At 45.0% G+C, this 17,810-nt stretch overlaps 1 protein-coding gene across 2 annotated transcripts in view; it reads right to left on the bottom strand.

Moving 5' to 3' along the window:
* Nucleotides 1-5,435: 5,435 nt before the first annotated feature.
* The window catches only part of ANK3 (ankyrin 3), a 189,704-nt gene continuing 177,329 nt past the window's right edge, over nt 5,436-17,810 (bottom strand). Inside the window, exons 44-47 of one of the 2 annotated variants that reach the window (XM_058810081.1) lie at nt 10,755-10,838; nt 10,571-10,630; nt 8,692-8,784; nt 5,436-5,664 (exon numbers count right to left, since the gene is read on the bottom strand). In XM_058810081.1, coding sequence (XP_058666064.1) covers nt 8,716-8,784; nt 10,571-10,630; nt 10,755-10,838 — 213 coding nt within the window. In that variant the 3' untranslated portion in view covers nt 5,436-5,664; nt 8,692-8,715. The remainder of the gene's footprint in view (nt 5,665-8,691; nt 8,785-10,570; nt 10,631-10,754; nt 10,839-17,810) is intronic. The other variant, XM_058810082.1, reaches the window with a different exon arrangement.

Here is a 17,810-nt window from a genome sequence, read left to right as displayed (position 1 = left end):
CTTAGGTGCCCCTGCTCCTGGTCCCCACTGCAGGCTTGGCATCACAGGAAAAGCCACCATAACCAGCCTGCCACCACCACAGCACCTGCAGGACAAGGTCCCCACCCTCCTTGCCTCAGTATCTTTTTATTGCATAAAAAATAAACGCTGAACTGTAAGGGGGAAAGGAAAGGTGTTTGTAGAAATAAAGACTATGGAAATGTCACCAGCACTGTTATAGCAGGAGAGCAGACCAATCAAGAAAAACAAATAATAAAACAGGGATTTATTCACAGAAACTATCCTTACAGGAGGTAATGGGCAATTAGAAACAGTGTTCCATAAACTCACATCAACAGTAGAAATATTGTATAAAACACATTTCTAGGTGTGAGGGGTTAGAAGACGTACATTCAGAGATTTAATGTAATCCTTAATGTAATTCCAGAGGTCCATTAATCGGCTGGAAGACCTTCTATAGGAATACAATTTCATTAAAATATTCAGTAGTTATAGACTGAAGAGGAAAAGGCCAACTAAAGCTAATTAACCTAGGGAAAAAGAGTCTGCACAGTACTGAGTACCTGACTGAAATGGGGGGGCAGAGGGGAAAGAGGGAATGGAAAGACAAAGTTGTAGAAAAATGCAATTAATGAAATATACTGCTAGGAAAATAAACTGAAGCAGCATTAAAAAGAACATGAACTGTACACAAGGGAATATTGAAAGGGGGAAATGGAGTGCATATGTGGAGAGGTTGTAGAAGGGCAGAAAGTTTGGTTTGAAAGATATTTATATGAGCAGAAAAACCCCAAATTGTGGATTAAGACATCTATTGATACAAGTTAAAACATGTTTTCTAACAAGCAATTTAGATTAAAATAATGTCATGCTGCTTTGCTTTTCTGACCAGCAATTATTTAATCAGAAAGCTGCATTAGGAAAGAAGTCTCTTAGTAGGATGGAGTATCTGACTATGAAAATGTGCTGTGTGGTAGCCAGCCAGTAGCTAATGCATCTTCAGCTCTGGGGCTTTGATTTTGTATCCCTGTTCTCTCCAGGGAATTTGTTCAGAGTTCATACCAGGTTGGTTCTGTTGGTCTGGCCATGTGATGATGATACCCATCCCCTGGAAGCCTTCCGAGGAAGTTGGTGAACAGGGGATTGCTGTACTTTGCTGTTTTATAGCCCAAATGGCCCTCAATAATTGAACATTAGTGTGGTGGGAAAAGTACCAACAAAACTTTTATGATAAATCTTCACCATCGTCCAGGACTCCGGGTCAAAAAAATAAAGACATGCACAATTTGCATGCTGTTTTTAGCATCAGCAGTTATGAAAAATGTGGCACATACATAGATTTTCCTTGAGCAGCTCATTTTTCTGTCCTTTACTAACTTTTTCCTCTCCCAGTAATGGACTATTTTTTACATCAAGCATTTTTTAGCAGGCTGAGGCTAAAGGGTCCACATCTCCATCAGAAAACTGCTGTACTTTCAACCAAGCAAGAGTATTTTCTTGTGCACTAGGAGACCATTTTCCCCTCCCTTGCTCACCTTGCTCACTTGGGGGTTGGAGGCAAGCTGAACCAGGAGCTCCTCCTCCTCCAGCCCCAGTTTGGCAGGATCTGCTCTGAAAACAGAGGTTCTGTTTGCATTCCCCACACACGACTCTGAGGCCAAGAATGCAATGGATCAGCAACAGCTTTTCCATACATCATGCACGTGGCTCGGACAACAACCAAGCCCTTTGCCAACACCCTGCCCAGCATCACTGAGCTCGTATAAAAATTTGATAAAATTGCCACTGATGGGCTTCATGGAGTTTCACCAAATGTTATCCACTTGGTCCTGCTAAACTCCTCCTCTAGAGGGCATGGAGAGGTTTTTGGGAGCATGTGCCCCACATCCCAGGCTGCAGTGGCCTCCCCAGCAGAGCACCTCGATTTCCTGCACAGTGTGTGATACAGACAAAGCCAGTGTTAAACAACCCCTCAGGAAATTAGCATTAATTAGCAGGGTGCTGCAATCCTGCAAGTGACTGCCACTTATCCCACTAATGTTGGCTCCACACTACGGGAGCTCTTAGAATTTCTGACATTAAAATTGTTACTGGCCACAAATAAAATGTAATTGATATTCTTTCAGAAATGGGAAAAGTACGGTAGGATACTCTGCAGCATTATTAATTAGTGCTAAATCAAATATCAAAGGATGAAAATAACACTCTATTTAGCAATCAAGTTTATTTTAATAGATGCAATCAGAGTCCCATGACTTACAATTTTGCCTCTAAGGGGAATGCTCCCACTGAGGAAAACATGAAAAAAAAAAAAAAAAAAAAGACAAAAGTGCACATTTAGGTAGGGTCCTCTCTCACTCCAGAGCTGTCTGTGCCATTTGCTAGTTCTGGCAAGATTTCTGTTTTCCTTCTCATATGACCACTTACACTTTAACCTTGTTTTTTCCCAAACATCCTGAGCTACTGTTGGAACCACTCAGTGCAAAACCAACAGCCTGAAAATCCTGTTTGTGCAGCATTTAGTATGAAATTGTAAACTCTGTGAATTTAGCTGCATATTTCCTGTTCTCTGTTGTCTCTTTGTATTTAAGGGAGAAGCAAACTGTGACACAGGTGTGCCCGTGCAGCAGCAGCTGGGGACTGGCACCTGCCAGCAGCGGGACCTGTCAGTGCTGGCCCAGGAGAGGCTGTTGTGGTCACAGCTTGCTCACTGTGACAGGGCTGGGCTGCAGGAGCACCCTCAGAGCCCTGAGCTGAGCCGGCAGCTCCTGAGTGTGCTGTGACGGGTGAGAGCACGGAGCTGCCACACAAAGCACGGGCAGGAGAGCTGTGAGACTCACCTGCACACTGCTACCTGCACAGGCAGCCTGGCTTCTCTGTCTGCACAAGGAGCTCCTCTGCCTGCCAGAGCTGCCATTCTGGGGACAGTCACAGCTTCTTTCCACACTAGCACCTGGCACTGACAGGGAACCAGGCAGAGGAAGAGATGAGTCAAACAAAGAGCTGCCTTTTGGATGCTGTCAGAGATTGGAGAGAGGCTCTTCTGCAGTACAGCTCCTGCCTTCCTGCTGGTTGTCACCACGGCCTTTACCTGTACAATCACGGTGTATTATATATATACATTTCACAGCATTTCCTGAAAACACTCTTTCTCATTCAGCTGGTCAGGATGCTGGAGGGGAGGGAAGGAGGTGTCTGGATGGCGAGGCTGCAGGATGATCGCTGCTGTCGGACTGTGAACTGCAAGAAGATGCACTTGTTCTCCCGTGGCGTAAGTGGCATTTGTCCTCCAAACTTTGGCATAAGGACCTGAACCACCAGCACTGCACCAGCACCAGCAGTGTCCTGACCTAGGCAAAACATACATTGCAACACAGACTGGCTGCTCAAACGATGAAAACTTCATTTACCATCACTGCTTCAAAAGCCAGTGGCCCTAATAACTCAGAGACACTGACAAACCAACCTGTTACATTCTCCAAGTGCTGCTGTTCATCACAGTCAGAAGAGCTTTGCTGACTGACCCAGGTGAGACCAGGTCCCTGTGGAGATCACCAGATAACAACAAGCAGACTGAGGTGGATCTGTAGAAGAGGAGCTTCCTCAGGTGCCAAAGCTGGGGTGAAGTACCTCATCTTCACGCTGCCTTAAAAGCCAGGTAAAACAGATCCTTGCATAATAAACTGTATTTACTGCACCTGAGCAGAAGCTTGCAGTTCAGAGCAGTGTGTGTACTGATGCTGCCTACAAATCTCTATTTTAGCCATTCTTTATACAGTGGTCTATCACCCATAATACACAGGAAGTGCATGCGATATACAGGAGATGCACATTTTAATGTCCTCATGGGCTGTGGGTCTGTTATTGATTTGACTGATACTGGGGAGAAAATTGCTTTTGGTAGTGCTTTTCCTGGTTCTTGACAGGGCAAAAGAATTCACAGGAGGTGCAGAGCTCGCATGTGTTGGAGAAAGGGCTGCACACACCCCTGCTGCACAGGCCCTTTCCCCAAATCTCCAATGCAGGAGTGCGTTTTCCTTGGCCTTGCTGGGCGTGTGCTGCTGGCTGCTGTGTTTTCCTCCTGCTGCCCCGACCTGGGGAGAGCCTGCCAAGTGATGGCCTGTCACACTGGGAAGATGAAGAGGTGGATTAGACAAAAGAAACAGAGAGGAAAAGCAGCTGAAAGCCAGGGGAAGATACTTGCTGGCCTTGCGAAGCCTCACATCTGTGGGGTACAAGAACACTGCCAAATACACGTTATCCAAGAGTTTTAACACAATTTATTTTATGCTTAAATAATCAACTAGATCATCCAGTGTTTGTTGTTTTCATACATATGTAATTAGAGCTATTATCAATGAATGCTGTTTCCATATGAATATAATCAACAAATTAAAGTATTTCACCAAAAACCAAATAAAAATGCCCTTTAAAACACAGCAGCCTTAACAACCTAATATTACACTGCTAGGATGATTACAGATGATTGGCTTACTGAAAGATTCTACATCTTATAGCCAGTACACAATACAGTAATAATTTTACAGCGTGCTGCCAGTCTATTAGCTAATAATTTCTCTTCAGTTCATTTAAAAATATCCCAAACTTGTGCTCCTTAGAGCACCAACCCACTTCTAAAGCTGCAAGCATTACCCCCATTATAAAGCAAGAACAGATAGCACCCCCCTCCCCATAATGCAACTACTGTATATGTTATGGGTCTTAGGTAATTTCATTGAAAAATTGGCAACAGCAACAAATATTAGATGAAGGGCTTTGTGTTTACAGATAAAATCTTATTTTTCATGTTGCGGAATAGTGTTTGCAAAACTGGAAAAGATTTAATCAAAATAAGGTGAAACACATGCATCAAAATATTAGTACTCTGAAGAAAAATTTTCACAGAACTACAGAATTCCTCATTTTGGGAATCATTTAAATTTGCAGCAGATTTTAAAGATTTTTTTAAAATCAAGCTAGCGATTTTGCATATACAAACATTATAATTGCTAATATACAAGAATCTGTGAAGATACACCCAGAATATCCCTGTAGGTGCAGCCATTTGAGACACCTAGCCTGCTCAATGCATTTGCAATATTCTGTTTGTGATCGAAAAGGCAGTGCCTTATCAACACTTATTCTATTTTGTTAGAATTTATACAGTGTTATTTATTTACAGCAAAACTATTGATGTTTAAAAAAGAAACAAATAGTGTTTTATACCCTGACAGTTTGGGTCCAAGAAAAATAAGGCGAGCTGTTGTGGATTTTAGTATTTTTAGTGTCTTTCCATGGTTTAACCATTTCGTCTTCGCACATCCTCTCTGGCCACAGGAATTTATTTCTTTTGAGATGACATCAAACTGCTTGAGAGAAGCTGTTAACAGCATGGCATCTTGTATATACACTGCATTGGTAACTGAGCACCCTCCAATCTTGTGAATGAACGTGAATTTCCATGCTCTGTAAATTGGCTCATGCTAAATTAATTTTTTTGTTTGGGATTTTTTTGTATGTTTTTTTTTTTTCTTTTTGCATAAAAACCATGCGGTTAATGTGGGGAAGCAGCAAACACACGCACACTTTTATAGGTGAATGTTTTAATTCCTGTTGATTTTTCTTCCGTGAGTGTCCCTCTAGAATACTGGCAGTAAAAGCACACTGTGGAGAGAAAACAAAGAACAAATCATTTCACAAATATCTTGTTAGAATCAGTTTCATGCCTTTCCTTGACTAAACAGAAATGTAATTGGAATTCTGCAATAGGCTAAATCACACAGCTTCTAGGTAGGCAATGGCATTAGCTGAGCTCCAGCGTGAGGGGGAAATGCAGCTGCAGATGGATGTCCACACTGCTCATGAACTGATTTATAATTATGTTTGCAGCAGACTGCATTTCATCATCCCGGACATGCCACCAGCTCATCTGATCCACTGATGACAAGGAATAGGTTCTTTTGTTGTGGAAGGAACAGCATCATCTCCAGACGGAAAGAGCTGCTGCTTCCACAGCACGTTTTTCTTCATTGTGTGCAAGCATCCCCACAGTGATGGAAAACCTGCTCTCCTTGCACATCCACCTCTGCCAGTTGCTCAGGGAACATTCCTGCAGAGGCAGGAATGCAGCACCCAGCCTTTAGGAGGCTTGGTGAAGGACAAAAGCAGGGACAAGGAGCAGCGCCATCCATCTCCCTCCCGCCTGGCTTGCATGGGCGGCACAAGGAGAGACAGTCCAGCTCCTGCTCTCTCACCCCTCCAACAGAGCCATGCACATAAGGACAGCAAGTTTGTGACATGTGTTGCACAACAGCAGCAGAGAGGGCAGTCAGCAGAAGCACAAACACAGCAGAGAGCAGGAGTGGAAGCCCTGCAGCTCTCGGGCACCTGGGCACAGTGCAGCCGGCAGGGCTCAGGCTGGCACGGACATGCCTGCTCACTAATCATGTCACAGGTCCACACACATCCCCCAGGAGTGCTCACAGTCTCCTTCTACGCTACAGCAATCTGTCCTTGCCCACATCTACAGTTGCCATAAATCTGTCCTGCTGCTGAGAGCCGCCTGTTCCCACTGCAGCAGTCACGGCAGCTCACACCGCGCTGTCCTGCGGAACTGCACGCACGAGTTCTTGGCTTCTCCGTTCACCTATGCCTCGCTGTGGGCTTATCTGCAGTGGTGACAGGGACATTTCCACAGCAAAACCTAGCTAACATCGTGATTATTTTCAAACACTTCACCTCTGCCTGCCCAACAGGATTTTTTTTGTCTTTTGTGATTACAAAACAAACAGTTTTTCTATAGAATCCCCTGCCTCTAAAAACACATCCACTTCTGCATCCAAATGAAATGTTTTTAATGGGCTCTTGACCAGACTCACAATTACGTAGAGCTCATTTGGCCATGCTTATCATATCAAAGTTTGGAGCACAGAGATTCATCTTACAGGACAAAATTCCCCCCAGAGCAAAGGTTCAATTCATTATCTAAGGCAGACTCCATGAGTTCCTCAGGGGCTCCAGCATGGAAGACCTGCCTACTGGAAATCACAGGAGAAATGCACCAGCAGTCATGGAAGCAGGTCTGATTCTGAGGAGCTCAGACGCTGGCCTCCTGAAGGTCACACTGTTTCATACATTAGGCAAAGACTGCCTAATTTATATAATGTTATTTTAAAAATAAATGCTTATCCCTGGTGTCTTTTGCATCAAACTCGTACGCTGGCAGGCTCTTCAGCTGCATTGCTTATGGGGTTCAATGCTTGAATTTATGAGGTTCAATTGCCTTCAATGCCTGAATTTACACATTTCTGCTGCTCTGCCCCTGCAGATTGACAGTGGAAGCAGCACGGGACCCAACATGGGATACAATTTCATATAAACAGTGCCATTGCTTTGGCTTGCTTTACTCCCACATGCTTGAGCTCCATAAAGGGGAAAGCTGTGTCAAAAGAATCACCTCCTCTTTCCAAACAATAAATATTTTATGAGTATGTTGAGCACCAAGTCACAAGAAGCTGTATTATTCTATCAGCACACACAGGAGGACTCTCAGTAAAAGCAGGAATTCAGGTGGATGCAGTAGGTGCTTACCAGATACTGAAATCACACCAGCCACCTCACAGAGCTTGCTCCTTGGGGCTTGATCCCCTAAATCCCTCAGCTAGATCCCACACACTGAGTGCTGTTTGTCCAAATGGCTCTGCTCACATGCACAGAGCACCTGTAGGGCCAGGGGGCTGTAGGGGCTACCTTACATTGCATCAGTTAGAAGGGACTGGTGACTCAGAGACTCTGCTTCTGTCTGTCCTTTCCTCACTATCTGGTCTATTTGCCAGGTCCTGTTTATTCTGTTCTTACAGTCAATCCTATACCATATGTACAGTAAAAGGATAATCCACAGTCTTGCACTTCATAAACTCTTCCTCTGTCCAATTCCTGAAACCCAGCAAAGCCAAGAGAGAAGAGCAGAAAAAAGACACATCCATGCTAAACCTACACACTTGGAGCCACGACTGATGGAGCAGCACTGAAAGACACACAGGCACATCTCTGTGTGTAGCTGTGTCAGTGAGAGAAAGCAGCCTCTGGCTTCTTTTCTTCACATCTTTACAGAGTGCCCTGCTAGGGTGTCTCAGTCTGTGCTTTTGGGTTTAGCTTGGGAAGCCCTTAAACCATCAGCTGCTGCCTTGCTACAATCGTTAAGGCTGGATCAATAAAATTCACAAGGAACAGTTGGTAGGGACTATTTGTTGGCAAATATTGAGACACTTCACTTACAAGGACTTTGACTTGCATAACTGCCCTCAGATCACATGTCTGACAGTGGAAGAAACATTTCACTCCTAGTTTATTTGTGTGCAGCTCCTTTACTATTTGTGTTTAAGTTTTTAGGGGTAGATAGTTCTATGTATTACAAACACTGTAAAATTCCGAGAAATCTTACACATGCCTGAGTATTGCTTTGTTTTATTTTCCAAGAAGTGGAATATAGATATATAAAGATTAATTTTTATATGTGAACGCAAGGTCATTTTCTGCTCACAAGATCAAGGGCCAGCTATTCAGGTGCAGCTGGAAAGGTGCAGCTTGAAAGTAAAGTCAGGGCAGCAGAGGCAAGCCTTTGTGCAGCCCAGTGCTGTTCCCCATGCTGGCAAAAGCTTTCAACAAGGGAAGAAAATTGATCACACTCACCGTTCAGTGGTTGGCTTTCAGCTTTCATGAGTAACTCTTCTTCTCCACATGTCTGACTTCTTTCTTTGTCTTAACCTTATAAGCTTCTCCCTGCTTTAAAGGAAAAGTATAAACATTAACACAGTCTGCAGAGAGCCCTCGTAATTGTAAACCAGCTTCCAAAAACAGGATACACATTTTGCTGTAACAGGATAAGTAAAAAGTGGTTAAATCACATTAACACTTCATTTCAAAGATACACACAATCTATTTACCCACTCTGCTGAGCTGCAAAAGCACAGGTCTGAAATATCATCTTCAAGTAGAAAACACAGCTCTACAGTTTCAGCCTGACCCCTGGGCTGGAGTGCCCGGCTGGCAGCGGGTCCTTGGCACAGCCCCTGCTGCCAACTGCAGCGGGGGCCAGTGCCACTGACAGGGAAAAATCCCCTTCCCAGCTGTCCTCCTGCTCAGCCAAGCTGGTGGGCACTCCCAGCAGCAGAGCCTGTGCCTGCTCTTGTGATGTTTCACAACGTCTGTGCTTCAAAGTGAGCAGGTTAGTAACACAATAAAGGGAAGAGGAAGAAAGCCAGCAAAAACCACCACTGAAGCAGCACAGAAGTAAAACCAATGACAGTGACAAGCAGAGCAGGTTTCAGCGTCTTTAAAACAGCAAACCCCAAAATAAAGTTCATCTTTGCTCATTACAAGTAGCTCAATAATCATCTAAAAATAAATTCTCCAGTAATCACAAGCCTCATTCACATCAGAGAAAGGCATCTGTTTATGTGTGGCTATGGGCAGAATTTACCCCTCAGGTGATCTGCATTGATGTATTTGTAACTATTTGTAGTATCCAACTAATCTAATCTAGTGCAGCAAATTGAAAATGTTTACCCCTTGCTGGGCAGGATTTTTTTTTTCCTTCGTGAACAACTAGGAAAGAGGGAATGAAAATAAGTTTGTTTCCATTCTCTTATTTCTGTGACTTTTTTTCCTTTTTCTTTATTTTAATTGCCAGAAAAGAAAGGGTATTTGTTATCTTCCTTTCTGAATCTGTTTTCACTCAGGCAAGAATTTCATTAGCCCCAGTGACAGTTTTACTTGAGCAGAGATGTCTGAGGGCCATGTGCTGGGGAAGAAGGCACGAGCTCCTCTGAAGCCATTTGTTTTCAGAGGCAGTGCCCATTCCCCCAAGGCCTCCAGGGGACAGATGACAGCTGAGGCACAGCCTGCCCACGGCTGCCCCTGTCAGTGCAGCCCTTCCCAAGAGGGGCTGGGGTGTGCTGGCACACAATAGTCCTACTCTTCCCGCTGTCAGGGTGATAAAGCTGGGCATCGTCCAGGCCTGCAGAAGCCTTCCAATTTTGATCCCCAGGGACAAAATCCTGTCTTGGTGCTTGCTTGTAAAGGATACCATTGCTTGGGTATGTTCTCATTGACCTGAATCCTGCAAACCTCAGTCACCAGCACCAGGGGTATCACACCAAGGTGAGCGAGAGGCCACTGGGATCAGACTTCAGCTCATTCCTCTGGGTCGGTGGAAAAGCCACACAATCCACCTACAGCTGCAAGGCACAGATTCTGCAAGGGCTGAACCAAACACACAGACACTGCTCAACCTGATGGCACAAAGCAGGGCCCAAACACACAGCTCAGACCTGCTGCCTGTTTTACAGAACAGACCTGGATGCCCTGTGCTGACAGAATTCAGCCGGGCCCCCCAATGCTGCCCCTGTCCCATGATCCCAACACACAACTTGCCAGTAACTGCAAGCACTGCACTTTTTGCCAAGGCTTCTTGTTAAATGCAAACCTCCAGCCCTTTAGCAGCACTTTCTAGCAGTCAACACAACCCTCTGAGCCTACTGTTACTTGCTGGTAGTCCCCGTGGCATTACCATTTCACCAACTTTCCTCTCATGGGGGATAACAACACGTCTCACCACCTTCCGGGTGATCTGTGGGAAGCAATACATGAAAAGCATCGATTTTTATTTTTTCCTAGATTCTAAAGGGAAAAAGTATGTTAAAAGAAGTTACTTGAAAGCAAAGACTCAGAGCAGTGATGTAATTCATGATTACTTTTCTCGTGATGACGTTGCCTTCTTCATCGGTAAACTGTTCCTCTGTTACAGATTCACCAGGAATGTTTTTTGCTTCCTCACCCTAAAGAACGTGTTATAAGATTAGCAATAGAGCCTATATTCTGTCAAACCCACACAAATTTCCACACCAAACCAAGCAACAAGCACATGCTAGCTCCAACTTTATGTAACAGTTTGCTTTATGCCACACGAACTGTTGGAAAGCCTCGTTCATTTAGCAATGCCATACCTGTGCATTTGTCCTACAAGATGTTTCCTTAAAGCCTGTAGGGAGCTCCTAGCACACTATTTATTAACTAATTAACACACACTCTTATTAACTAAAGCATGTCAGGAACTCTCTGGGTAACAAAATCGAGTGGTCAGTCTGAGCCCTGTGAGACACCCCTTAGCTTTTCACAGCTTCTCAGTGAAACTCAGCAGCGTTTCTGCTTTGGCACATGGAGAAACACGGTCCAACAAAGGGGAAATTTGGGACTTAAAAAGACAGCTCTGCCTATAGCTTGCTAAACACGAGGTTTTAAACACAAACACAGAAGACAGACAGGGCTTCTCAGCACTTACACGATGAAGGAAGTTGTCTTACGTGACACTTTGCCTGGCACGGTGCCACCGTGGCGAGGCACCTGGGCAGCCCGGTCCATGACTTACTGAGATCAGCAGCACTCCAGCCATCGCTTCTTGTAGCACCAGCAATTTATAGCACCAGTGTAAATAAATGTAAAAGCAGTTTCCTAGCTGCTATGCCAGCGACTTAATTCCACTTAAAGGAATTATTGCTTAAATCATAAATAAATAACATTAGTTTAGAGTCTGAGCCCAGCTGGCAGTCATGAACTTATGTTCCAAAAGAGCTTTGCTAACTTTACCTCACAAAGTCCTATTTCCAAACCTGGGTGCTTTTCATGCTTCAAAAATATCAATTTTTTGTGCTTATATCTTTCATATAAGAAAAGCAAACATAATGATACTGTAGCTGCCCTACATATGAAAAATGTCCACTTGTAAATTAATAACCCAAAAAACAATAAAAAATTCCTTAAAACTTTTCTTCTCCCCTCACTCTCAACCCACTATGGAAAAATTACAAGTAGAGGGAGGAAGCAGAAAGAAAACATGGCATAAAACTAATTATAACAATATTAACTACAAAACAATATTTGAAAGGAGACTATTACAGCTTTTGTAATGCTTCAATGTACTGAACAGCACAGGGCAAATATATTTTCTATTTACTATGGTCTGTACACTACATAGTTGTCTGCATAAGCTCCTAGCACTGCTTTATAATAAACAAATACAGTGATGCCACGTGTATTTTTTAAAAACAGTATTCCCTACTAAAGCAGCTTTTTCAAGACGTACAATGTAACATTGGGATTGTATGCTATTTCTAAGCTCTAAGCAAAACAAACCTTTCCTTTTGTTTACAAGCCATTTGTGGTCTTTTCTAGCCAAGCTTTTCCATTTTCCTTGCCTGGGGACAGTGGCAGCAGGCAGGAGCCAGGGGGGAGTACTGCAGAGCAGAGCCCCTGGCCATGTTTGTCCTGCTTCACAAGTACAGAATTTCTGTTGGTTTCGCATGAAAGCTGTACTGAATTCACTGCTTAAGCAAGGGAATTCAGATATTTTACACATCTTTTTCCCCAGGCTTTCACAGGCTGTTTAGCAAGCTGTACAACCTGCTGAACTTTGGTGCTTCAGGAAGCACTGCCAAGAGAAGGACAGGCTCCACAGCCAGGAGGATTCCAGTGGACAGGGACATAGGGATGAGGTCTTGGTGCTTCAGGAAGCACTGCCAAGAGAAGGACAGGCTCCACAGCTAGGTGGATTTCAGTGCACAGGGACATAAGGATGAGGAGCTGTGCCTGAGAACACCTACATGTGGTGCCTGGGCCAGGGAATGCTGGCATCCCTAAAAAGCACACAACAAACACCTACTGAAGCCTTCAGATGGAGCCTGAAAAACTCATTCCCCAGAAGAAGTGGCACAGGTGCCCAGGCAGGGCCGCAGGCTCTGTGCAGCAGGAGGAGGGAAGTGTGAGGCTGGTCCCTGGGCGAGCGGGGCCCCAGCGGCAGCCGGCTGCTTCCTTTCTCACCAGACAGGGATGGACTGCTGCCAGGCAGGCCAGCCACTGGGCAAAGGGTTTGGGAACTGAAACCTGCAGGCTTTCCTGCTCACAGAGACATGGCAAGGGGAAAGACTGATTCTGGAGGCTTCACACTCTAATCAGATGAGAGCAGATGGGGAACTGATGCACAGTTTCTTTCCTGGCCTTTCACGCATGGCTCCAACACAGTACCCCAAGGAGCAGGAGAGAACCCTGGCACAGACACCCCGTGGATCACAGAGGAATGGAAAGGTTCCCTCTCATGAGTAGGAACCAAAGCCACTACAATAAAACCCATGAAAACCAGAAATAAAACAGCATGGCCAGTAGCAAGACTGCTACTAGTCACCAGATTACTTGGCACACCAACACCACTTATAAGTACTGGTTCTTTCACTCCTTACTGAGTGAACAACCTTAAAACAACCTAGCAAGAATTACTGTGTTCTGCTTCAAATGAAGTGAAAAGTGTACTGCTGCAATGAAAGATGTCTCCTGGAAGAAAATGCAGTTTTAAAGGTGTGGTGAATCTTGGGTTTTAATTAGCTACATGCTACTTTAAGCACAATTTAAGGATAAATGCTGTAAATACTCAGCAGTCAGCGTGCATGAAATCCAGCTTTCACAATTCTCTTGCTGGTGGGTAGTTAAACAAATTGCAGGAGGGCTCACAACTGAGCAGGAGGTAGATCTGACTTACTGACTTTTCTAATCCTATGCAGTTAAAAAGATGGATGTTTGCTAGGGAAAAAAACCCTACCCACTGGCAGTTTTAGTTGCAAGAGCTCAGACCAACATTGGGTTAGAATGGCACATTAGATGACCTTGTCAACAAAAGCTGTTTTTAAACACAAAGCTGGTGCATCTGCGTCACAGCTAGAGAATAAAATTCTTTCCGCTGCATCATTATGTGGGCTTCATTTTACCCTTGACCAGTCAAAATCACTGTCACAATACCAAAAGCTTCAGAAAGGCAGGGAGAAAAGTTAATACCGTGATTACTGGAAGCCCAGTTATATCCCTGGGACTAAAGCATACAAAGGCTGCAGTCTGCAAGCCTCAGCTCCAGAACATGCCAGGAAGCTTTGCAAAGCAGAGTGCTTTAATGTCACCCTGCTCGCTGGAGTGTAGTCCTGCCAAAACCAGCTGGTATCCTCTCTCTGCTGCTCTCCAGGGCAGGAGAAGCAAAGAGCAGTTTCCTCAAAGTCTTCTGCCAGCTCCACTGATTTTCTTAACAGTTATGTGCAGATTATGGGTGTTCCCAGGGACCTTCAGATAAATGGAGTTATACAGTCAGTGCTGCAGTGTTGTGCCAAAGTTCACTGTAGATTGGTCAGAGCTCTGGTTTTCACTCATGTTTGTTACTAGAGGGATAATAGTCCCTTTTATTCCTCCCATACATCTAGTGTTGTTGAAACAGTGGAGAAAAAAGGTGCAGCTGGATGCATCTTGCCAACATGGATAAAAAGGAATTTAAAAGCAGGAGGAAATAAGCAAGATGGAAAGATCCTAAATATTTAATTTTGCCAAAGACCAGAGGCGATGCCGCAGTGGGAACAGAAGCTGCACAGAGCGCTCAGACCTCTTCCCTCAGTGGCCTAAGCCAGCATCAGGGCATAATCCCCTCAGTCCTGAGATCACATTCTTGTAATGCATGAGCAGCAGCTGCGCCTCCGTCTCCTTGGGGTCTTGAGCCTCTGTGGCAGCAGCAGGAGAAACAAACATCTTTCATTAAGGTCATTTTCATTACCGAGTTCTGCCTACTCAGGGAGACCTTGTTAATCAGATGCCACAACTCTCTGCCTGTGCCCATGCTGAGTCTGTAGTTGCTTGTTTGCAGATGTATTGCTAAAGGCACAGGAGGGGGAGAAAAATCCCAACTAAAAATCCCAGGCAAGGCAAGGAGACCTGAGAGCCAGGGGTGCTGCAAATGGGGCAGAGTGTAGCCCACTGCAGGGAGCTGAGGAACAGGTCTGGTGCATGTGGCATGGAGAACACACCTCAGAACAGCACTTGCAGTCTGGGGTGTGATTTATTCCACGTTATCTTACTGAGGCCAGCAGCTCCAACTCCCATGGGGCAGGACAGGGAGAGGGCATTTACCTGCAGCTCTGCCAGCCAGCCAGAGACTGCACAGTGGAGACGCTGTGCCCAGCTGAATACACAAAAGGAAATGGTTCCCATTTTTCTCACTCAGGGCACAGGCACTTAATTCTTATCACCTACACGATGGCCACATTTTATTTTCCATAAATAACTTCCCCTGAATAGCAAGACCATGGGAGCTGCTGGCTCTAGCTTTGGCTAACTGCTGCTCAGGCCACTTCTCCCATGCAGGCTGAACCAAGCCCTCCACAATCAGTAAAGGGGCATTTCAAGGGAAAAATGCACAGAAAGGGACAAATCTTCAATAAAAATTGTCAAGAAATAACAAAAGTACAAGACATTAAATTAACTCAGATTTTAATAACCACTGCTTAGAAATATATTTTTCTTTCCGTTACATTCTACCATAAACCTTTTGGCAAGAATCTTACTAAAACAGCTTTAGCCAAAAAATTTGTATCCATGAAAGATTTAACAATCTCTGAAAAAGCATGAAAAATTGGACACTGATTCCTGCCATGGCTGAATAACAGGACCTTTGGATCAGGCTCTGAATGTCCACATTGTGGCAGGCGCTCTTATTTTCCCCTTGTGTGCTAATTGCTCGCATTCCTGCACTACCATAAACCCATTTCTTTTGCAATGCCCCATCCCATCAATCCACCATGTGAATACAAGAGGGAAAAGGAAGAAAAACAAAAACATCTGCACTACCTTGAGGTTAGAATAGGATCCTATTACATGTGGAAATGGGCATCAGTCCTTGCTTGTCTGGTTTTATGGGCTCAGCCCTCTGAAGTGCTAAATCCCATGGGAATGTGCTCTAGAGTACTGAGCACTTGACAGGACTCAGCTCCTGCACTGCTGGGAAAATACCTCCGTGGGAGAGAAAAGTCCTTCCCCATATTTGGGCCAGGACAGAGAATTGAGGTAGCAGTCAAAAGGAAGTAACAGTGTTAGCAATGCTGCAGGATGGCAAGGAAAGGAAAAACAAGTTGGGAAAGCAGAGCAAAGGTAATGAAGCAATTCAGCCCTGACTGTACCTGTGGTGGCCCATGGCAAAACCTTTTTTCCACGGGACTCAATTTATCCACAAGGTCTCAGTTCTAGCAGACTTTATGCCTGCTGGCTGTGTGAGTACCTCTGTTGCTTTAAATACAACATGCAGGCAGTAATGAATACTAGGAAGAGCAATTAATATTAGGAAAAAATTCTTTAGTGTGAGGATGGTGAGACACTGGCACAGGTTGCCCAGAGAAGCTGTGGATGACCCACCTGTGGAACGTTCAAGGCCAGGCTGGAAGGAGCTCTGAGCATCCTGGTGAGTGTCCCTGCCCATGGCACGGGGTTAGAACTGGACAATCTTTAATGTCCCTTCCAACCCAAGCCATTCTATGATCCTATTAATAAAGGCTACAGTAAAACAGCACAGTTCCCACATGTGGTTCTGCTCAGTGGAGGCTCTGAGCTCACCCTCATTCCCTGCCCACTGCTGCTGGACATGAGCTGGCTGTGGGCACAGCACCCACTGTGCCAGGCACTGAGGCACTGGCAGGGGAGAACCTGCTGTTCCTGGTCACTGCTCGGGCCCTGCAGCAGCAGAATGAGTTCTTTTCCCTCTGCAGGCTGTGAGCATTGCTCCAGGCCTCTGCGTCCTGAGAGCTCTTCCCTGAGGGAGGAGCTGTACCTCAGCTTGTGTGTGCTCTCACTGTGATTTCAGTTCACCCAAAGTGAACCTCTGCTCTTGGGAACACGCAGAAAAAAGTCCAGGTCCCTAAAAATGTTAAATCTTGATTTTTCCATTTCATACTACCATTTCATGAACTTTACATGCCCAAAATGGTTGCTTCCACGACCAAATTCTTTCTCTAAAAGGCCTGATGATTGTTGCTTTCAAACTTTCTCTTGTTCTCTTTTGAGCTTGTCTTAAGATGCAGAGTGGGGGATAAAAAAAGAAGCTATAAATGATCAGAAAATAACCAAAGAATCACATGTGTTTTCTAATCAAGAGACACAGGTACAGCTCCAATCCAGCTGAGATCAGACACGTTCCCAAGAGCCGCCTCCACTTGCCATGCACACCCTTCCCACCGGGTCTGCACCAGCTGAGATTCCAACACTAAATATGCTGCTTTGCCACGGCTCTGCTACAAGTTCTACCCCAAATTACACCACCACATTTAAAACCAATTTTCTGTGCCTTTTTCTGAACACAGGGGCTGTGAGAGAGAGAGAGAGAGAGCAAGAGAAAGCTGCCTTTGACAGGTTTTCCTCTTTTCTACTCCAGCACTTCCTGACTGCAAACCAGCGGACACCAAAATAGTTCAGACATAAATTGGGTGGGGGCCCTTAGCCACAGGCCAACTATGCAGCCTTTGAATCTGCAGCACACTCACACTCTGTGTGTTAGCAGAGACTCCTGCAGCACTGGAGGGGCCTGCCCTGTTTGAAAACAGAAACCACATTCCTAAGCCTCAGCAGCCAGGGCTTATCTGCAGGGGAATTATTGAGGAAGGGTTATACCCTGACAGGCCCAGGCCTTTCAGGTTCTGCCTGGGGAGATGGGGGATCAGACAAAACATTCATTTCTGCTGAGCTCAGTTCTGCCATTCCTGTCCTGTCCCAAACGGGTATACTGAAGGAATTCATGGTGAAGGCAGCAAGAAAAGTCACCCTTCCTCTTCCAAAAGCATCTGCACCTTGGACTCTTTGGCAGCTGTGCAGAGCAGCCTATCTGCCACCCACATTACACAAAAGGTGCAGTGCCTTTTGTGCTGCGCAGACTCCTCTTGACAAAGCATGCAAGCAACAGTGAT

The sequence above is a fragment of the Ammospiza caudacuta genome, chromosome 9, assembly GCF_027887145.1.
Source record: "Ammospiza caudacuta isolate bAmmCau1 chromosome 9, bAmmCau1.pri, whole genome shotgun sequence".
Classification (NCBI taxonomy): domain Eukaryota; kingdom Metazoa; phylum Chordata; class Aves; order Passeriformes; family Passerellidae; genus Ammospiza; species Ammospiza caudacuta.
The sequence above is the reverse complement of the archived record's forward strand: the minus strand, read 5'-3'. Positions and strand labels throughout refer to the sequence as shown.